Source organism: Anser brachyrhynchus (assembly GCF_964034855.1).
Source record: "Anser brachyrhynchus genome assembly, chromosome: 4".
Lineage (NCBI taxonomy): Eukaryota > Metazoa > Chordata > Aves > Anseriformes > Anatidae > Anser > Anser brachyrhynchus.
In genome coordinates, this window is record NC_137698.1 from 68207324 (window position 1) to 68215258 (window position 7935).

Below are 7935 nucleotides of genomic sequence, written 5' to 3' on the forward strand. Positions count from 1 at the left end.
TTATGATGAAAATGGGTGAATCATATGAATATATGCATACACTTGATTCTCCATCAGTATTTGGGAACACCAGCTGTTTGAGGTCACACCGAAATGTGCATATTGCACCCTTTTACCCTAGACTGGTTTGGCCTGTAGTATGTACTCTTAGGTACCAAACCTTTGAAAAACAAGTGAAAACAAAAAATGTAGCAGTATATTGCTGTGCCTATTGCTGAGACATAAAAAAATTTCAGAAGATTCGATAAGCAAGAAGGTGAATGGTTGACAAAGAAACAAGATAAAAAATGATAGAGATACAAAAGAAGCACGATGCTCAGTTTGAGTGCACTCAGGAGTATGTATCTTGCACAATCAATGAGGGTGAGGCAATGAGTGAATGCTGAGCAGGAGAAACTGTTCAGGATTGGCTCTTTCCGTATCAGGTAGGCTGCACTTACTGTACAGAGCACTTGGTCCTGGGTCTCCTTTGGAATCTCTGTGGTGTTTCTGTGGCATTAAGAGATTATTATTTTCTGGTTTATAGCATTTTCTATGGAATATTTACAGCATCATGCCAAGGGCTTGTGCTGCACAGTTTATGATGTAGATGTGGAAGTGTCTGAGAGTTCAAAATTTGCTACCATACTGTTAAAAGACACTGGACAAAATTAAAATTAATGTAGTGTCACCAATATTGCCTTTTTGGGAGAAGTTTGCAAACTTTGACTGCATGTTAACTTGGACAGTCTAATACAGACTCAGGAACTGGCATGACAACTAGCAGTGAGAACAGTCAAGGCTCAGTGCTTGAATGTGCTCCTTGGTCTTCTTTTACTTTGCTATTTAGAAGTACCTAGGTACCTAAGTAGATCAGAAATAACAGAAAGGTGCAGGTAATGCCATGGTTCTGACAATGCCCAGTTCTCACAAGCTATTCAGAAAAATTTACCTCCATGTTAAAAACTTTTTTCAGTAAGTCTGCAAACCTCATTGAAGCACTCAAAATTGTACCTGCAAATACCTGTAAAAACAAAGAATAATGAATGAAATCAGTAATCCCATGATAGAAAACACTAATATATATGCAATAGTGACATCCATTAAAGAGACCATGGAAAGGTAGGTTACACAGTAAACTACTACTTAGACTATACCTTGAGGAGGTAAGTCAAGAATTGATCTTGTCATGGACCCTTTGCAGAGGACTGAACACTCTCTAAGAGAAAACACTGAGTAGTGAGACCAAAGACTAAATGGCCCATTGCTGCAATATTTTCAAGACAGGATCAACTTTTCACAGTTTGAACCTGTTCAAGCCTTCCCTGCAAACTCTCATAAATGCTTAATGAGCTCACTTTGCACTTTTACATGTGGATATCTCCTTGAATAAAGCAAAATTTTCAGAATATTCTAGCTTGTTTCACAGCAAATGGTTTGGGAACTGAAGGTAGCTGCTTCAGACCCAGATAAGATTACTGTTTTTAAATCTACCTTCAGTTTTTCTAAAGGGATGTTCACATAACAAAACTCCAGGCCTTCCCTGCAATGAGTAATAATTTATTAATTCAGCAAATATTATTTGACCACCTATCATAGAACGGCTCGGGTGGAAGGGACCTTAAAGATCATCTAGTTCCAATCCCCCTGCCATGGGCAGGGACACCTCCCACTAGATCAGGTAGTGGGAAGTTACCTATGTTAAGTATTCTTTCTTAAGTATTCGTTCTGAAAGACTCATCCAAGGGGGAACTGATGAACAGAAGCCCAGCCACTGATGTCAGTAATAACCTCTACACTGATTTCCATTCCTTCTGGATTCTGCCCTGAATCAACACACCAGGGCACGAGGCAAGGAAGTTTCTGATACTTGTACATGGAGCTGTAGAAGTTCTTTTGGCTGTGTAGGACACAAAAGATGGAACTGTAGGCATCAAAATACCTTTCTGTAGCTGTGCCCATACTGCTTCACCTTTACTCTCCAGGTAGGATTCCAACAGAGATGGGGCTAAATGACAAAGATCTACCAATGTTATCCCACAGTTCTGTGATTCTTCCAAACAGTTAAACTGAATTTGATTTTTGAAAACAATGGACTGGGAAAAAATATTGCTTTAATACAATAGCAGAAAACAACAGAATTATGGTATTATGAGATACTTAAATTCAAATATATTTTTGAACTGTACTTACACCGCAATGTAAGAAATACTGGAGACACGGAGACCAATCATACATTCCTATGCAGATAACAATATTAAATATCTTTAATGGGTTCTCTATGATCTCTTGCTGAGTAAGAAAGTCATACTCAAAGAGTCTTTTACAGCGCAGGAACGTCAGCTCCTGATACTTCTCACGGCTCAAATCTTCTCCAGGATGATGTGCGAAGACAGGATCATTTTCTAGAGCAGAGAAGATTCTGTTCTTGAGGGGGGAAAAATGACATGAGAATGTTAACACAAAAGCATTAACAAAACAAGTTAATGTTCTTCTAGGATAATACTAGGCCTCAAACTACAATAGTTTGATAGATTCAAGTTTATAAAGGCAAAATCCCACAGAATTAAAAATATATCAAAATTATCTGTCATTATATATACAGTTCATGCAGCTGAATTTTACAAAAGCTCCTTTGTCATGAAGTAGCAAGTGTGGGACTGATTCATTCTGAATGTAAGAAAATGGTTTGTTAAAAGTTACTTGCTTTTTATAGCCACTTCATTATTTCACTATGAAGCTGATGGCAGGACTCTAAAGAGCAAGGGCTCTCAATCTGAGAACAAAGGCAAAACTCCAGGGGTAGCATAGAGTTAAAAATACGCTGTAACGGTAAAGGCATTAGGCTACCACAACTGTTCTGTTCCCAGGTGAAAGCAGAAGTGTACTCCATTTAATATCTAGATGTGCACATCTTTTAAAGTTTTTAAAAGATTTTTTTTTTTTTCTCCCCTTAGTTAAAACCGCAGAATCATAGAACTGTTTGGGTTGGAAATGACCTTAAAGATCATTTACTTCCAAACCCCCGGCCTTAGGAAGGGACACTTCCCACCAGACCAGGTTGCTCCAGCCTGGCCTTGAGCATTTCCAGGGATGGGGCATCCACAGCTTCTCTGGGCAGCCTGTTCCTGTGCCTCATCACCCCCATAGCGAAAAACGTCTTCCTAATCTGTATCCATTTTTAGTTTAAAAACATTACTCCTTGTGCTACCACTACATGCTCTAAAGAGCATGTAAGAAAGTTCTCCAGCTTTCTTGTAGGCCCCTTCAGGTACCAGAAGGCTGCTCTAAGGTCTCCCCGGAGCCTTCTCTTCTCCAGGCTCAACAACCCCAGCTCCCTCAGCCTTTCTTCATAGCAGAGGTGCTTCAGCCCTCTGATCATCCTCATGGCCCTCCCCTGGTCCCAAACCAATAGCTCCATGTCCTTCTTGTGCTGGGGGCCTCACAGCAGAATGCAATACTCCAGGTGGGGTCTAACGAGAATGCTATGCTACAGCATTTTTTTCACCTCAAATCTCTGTCTTGATGATATCCGCATCTTCTTAAACATATTTCGTGTGATTTAGAAAAAAAATAATAAAGTGCCTTAGGCAAAATCTTAAAAAAAAAAAAAAAAAAAGTCCTTTTCTCCTCTCTGAAGAGAGTGTTGCAGTACAAAGGAAAACAAAAACAAAAACAGACAATTTCCCATGCTCCTCTTTCAAAGTTAGGGTTATTTTCTCTCTATGAACAGTATGATTTGCTCAGTTTTGAAACTCTCTCAGATGCAGAGAACTTTTTTTTTTTTTTTGCATATGCTTTTAAGTATATCAGTTAGATACAGAACAGGACATTTTTGATTTCTTTGATCTTCCTTCTAAGATTTTAATACCTACAGTACACCTTCAATATTAGCTTAAGTCCACATAAATCTACACCACCATCAAAAAAGGCAGTTGTCGCCTCCTACATCTTCTACATCATGCATTCCCACACCACTTTTTGGGCTGCAATTAATCTTTTTTTTTTTTTTTTGGTAGGCCGAGCTTTCAGCCAAGTAGGCAAGCTGAAGTGTCCAACACATGCCACACAAACATTAATACAAGCACAGAAGACAGTATGAACTTACGTCAGGTCAAAGAGTGGCAGAAATACCATGTGGCATAAACTTATGTGAGGTTAAACTAATTGTAAAGCCATGGGATACACGATTTAATGCCTATCATAAAGGAAACTGATAAAATATAGCTCTTAGTTTGGAATGGACAATGAAGCCCTGTAATGTAGCATTTGTCTTTTTTCACTGTATTGATGATTAGTAATGAAATAAGCCTTAGTTGATAGTAAAGTAGGTTACTTAAAAATTCAGTTCTGCTCTGAAAATTGCACGTGCAACAATAATTTCGTGCAAAAATAATTTCATGCTCCATAAGTACAGAGCTCCATTAGTACATCAAATACTTGGTGCTTGAGAATCACATGTGATTCTACTGAAAAGACATGTACAAAATTAAAACATGCTTACTGTTCTTGCTAAATTTACCTTAAGCTGGATAATATCCTCGCCATCCAGAAACACTGCCATCTCCTTCCAGTTGAAGGAAGCTTTCTTTCGATATTTGCAGAGCGGCCCCTTGGGGAAATCTGGTAGCAAAGTATTCCAGGAACTTTGGTTGCCATCCGCTTCTTTCAGATTCACTGTGGATGCCATTGATAGCTAAACTGTTCTGCACCAAACAAGAAAATATACATCATGAACTGAGGCATTGCAGATGTCTAACTTTTAATAATATAAAGAAATCAAAAGGGTTGTTAATTTAGCCTGTTCAAATGTGTGAATACAGCAGTGCAGAGCAAACTAAAAGACTGGCTGTACATTTTTCTAATTCAACTGACATGGTACAAGCTAAGGAAAAATCAAATTTAATCAAATTTTTTGATCAAATGTAAATGAATTACATGGCCTTTGTTATTAAAATATGACCTGCACATTTTAATATGACCAAAATATGAAACAGGGACAGCATTGGTGAATATTGCATATTAAGAGAGGTTATTAGATAAAAGATCTAGGGAAGAAAATTGCATGTTCTAAATAACATAATGTGAATGATTAAGCCACTTCACTTCTATCTGAAATGCAAAATAAAAAAATATAAAAGCACCCAAACGTGAAGAACAAAACAAAATCCTGTTCAAATACAGCAGATACCAATACTATCTCCACATTACTAGTTAACATTCAAGCAATTCTCATGTAAATGTCATGTTGGTTACGCGTTAAGGCTTATTATTGCGTAAGTGAAGTAATAAGCTGTTGTTCACGCATAAACAACACAAGTCAGAAGACTTAAGGGAAATGGTAGGAACTCTGCCCTTATCTTCCACTGGTTGAATATATGAATGAGTAACCATGCAATAAAGTCATGTACACCACTGCAAGAAACAAACTCCTGTAAATTCTGCACATTTGCAACTCCTTTGTCTGATTGAAATAAGGCAAGCCATTATGAAAGCAGAATTCCCAAACCTCCAGAATAGCTAGCGTAGTCCTTTGTTAAAGAATTAACTCATGACCATCTACTTTCACACATCTGCAAAGTTCTGGAGAAAACAAAAACAACAACAACAACAACAAAACAAACAAAAAAAAAAACCCCACTGACATTGTGTTTCTGTTTCAAACTTAGCTAGAAGATCTATTTTGGAATACAAACTAAGTTCTCATGCTTTTAAAAAAACAGGTAGAATTTTCTTCATGTCTAAAGACAGAAACCGTACAAAGACCGTAAACCCTCCTAAACCTGCTTCCAAATAGTTTTGTAATATTCTAATACAAAAAAATACTGCTTTTGCCCTTCCTTGTATTTTGCCAAAATGTTTCTTAAGGCCTGAAGTACTGAATAGTGCATGTTAATTTTTTGAAACAGAAAATTTATTATTTTCCTCTTAATCTTTTTCCTTAATTGATTTTTATTGAGAATAGTCTGTGAAATAAAGTTTTTCCTTCTAACTTATATTTTTCAAAGTCTATATGATTTCTAGATATGTCAGATGCCACTATATAAACTGGAAGAACTTTTAGATCAGTGTAGGAATGTTACAGCTGAATTTTTCAGGTGCTAGGCTAACATATATTGATTGATTTTAAAATGAAGTTTAGTAATTTCATTTCCAAAATTGGTTGAATAAATCCTGTTTACTAAGACAGGTAACAAAATTTAAATTTGAAAAGTTAAATTTGAAAAGTTAAATTGGAATCTTCCAAGAGGAAGATTCATCATTATTTTCTCAGGAAACAAGGACTTTTCTCCAGCTGGAATTCTTCCTTTATTTGGCAAAAGATGGTGTACTTAAATTCATTAAATAAGAATAAATTTGGGGGACTGAAACTGGTGGTAAGATCAAATGCACTAGTATTTGGCTAATGTCAAGCAGTTTAATTAAGTGAACAGAAAGAACTCCAAAATTATTGCCATAACGGACATTTGACTTAATTAGCTAAAAGCCCAGTCAGTTACCTGGGGTACTAGGAAACGGGGAGCAGGAAAGGTGGAGTGGGTAGATTACCGTAGATAACAGTACTGTAAAAGTACAAAGCAAGTATCTGATCAGGTCAGCATGGAATGATATGGTGCCTACCACAGTTCGTACTCATTTAATATTGTCCAGAACTGGGCTAGCTCTCACAGATCCACTTGGCTATGTATACTATATATGCTAACAGTTCCAGGAAGGAGCAGTTCCTTGCAGTACTGAGCAACTGGTTTGGAAAGGAAAAAAAGAGAAAAATAAAACCCAAACCCCAGGCACCGAGAAAAAGCATTTAAACCTGAAGCCATACCAACAGACATTACCCTTCTACTGGCAAACAAAAGTGAACTGTAAAGCATTTAAATCAGGCTGAAGTTCAAGGCTTCTAGCTCAGAACAGAGAAAAAATGACATCAAAATACTGCAGTTATTTAAATATGTGTGTGTGTAAACATTATTTACATTGTCAATCAACGAGACTGTTCAAATAACAAAACCTAAGCATTCATGAAAAGCATTCTTGCATAGCAAAACAAACAAACAAAAAAGCATTTCCCTCTCTGCTTTCCTACAGTGCTTTGATTTAGTTTCGTTCCAAGCAACAACTTCAAAATTAACTAGAAATCAAACCAGGTATTTATTTACACCAGGAGAATGGCAGTCAAAGGACAGCCCCAAGGTGCTATTTCCATCCTTGAACAACTGTATTCCACTGCCAGTTTGAAATCTGCATACGGATGTGGCACAAAACAACAACACAGATTGTTTTTAACTCTCTGAGAATTGCTGCTTATATAAGTGCTGAGTTAACTTATTTTTTATTTATTTTTAATGTGGAAGGTGCTCCTGCTGGTAATTCAAGTTCATGACTTCACAACCCCCTTTAAGGTTTCAGTTGCACAACCTCTTTTTGAATTGCCTAAATTAAGCACAGAGGGCTCGTTTCTGGTCGGAAAGCAAAAAAATGACTACACGAGATACCACATTTTACTACAAAAGCGTGCTGACATTTGCTTCTTTGAGCTGGAGGAGTCAGATAGCGGGTCACCTACGGGGTTACAGCCCTAAAACCCCGAGCAGCTTTCCCAGTAAGGAGTTTCTACACCGAGGTACGGCAGTCAGCGCAACTTTGACCTTTAAAAGCCGTAAACACTTTAAAAAACCTTCAGCCTTGCTGCTGGGACCAGAGGTACCTCACACCGTGCTGTTTCAGGGAGGACTCGCAGCAGTTGGCGCCCGCTCCCCACACTGCAGGCTGCTAGGAGCCGCTTCCCTCCCGGCTCGGCAGCCTCCCGGCACCACAAATATTCGGGTTTGCAACCCTTACAGGCGAGAAGACGATGAACGGCCGCTCTATTTACCGTCGCCGTCCCCGCCTCAGGAACTGACGGGAGTAGGACGCGCCCCGTCCCGCCTCTTTCCCCCCCCCACCCCCGCCAGCAGG

At 38.4% G+C, this 7935-nt stretch overlaps 1 protein-coding gene across 11 annotated transcripts in view; it reads right to left on the bottom strand.

The window, feature by feature from the left end:
* ACOX3 (acyl-CoA oxidase 3, pristanoyl) overlaps window positions 1-7887 on the bottom strand; it is a 34696-nt gene extending 26809 nt beyond the window's left edge. For 2 of the 11 annotated variants that reach the window (XR_013950440.1, XM_080590091.1), the window contains exons 1-5: window positions 7685-7870; window positions 5489-5562; window positions 4502-4685; window positions 2173-2406; window positions 932-1003 (exon numbers count right to left, since the gene is read on the bottom strand). Coding sequence is in view for 4 of the 11 variants with exons in the window: in XM_080590091.1 (XP_080446217.1) it covers window positions 932-1003; window positions 2173-2406; window positions 4502-4669 (474 nt within the window). In the remaining 7 variants the exon portion in view is untranslated. The other 9 variants (XR_013950441.1, XM_080590088.1, XR_013950442.1 and 6 more) reach the window with 7 other exon arrangements.
* Window positions 7888-7935: the final 48 nt, after the last annotated feature.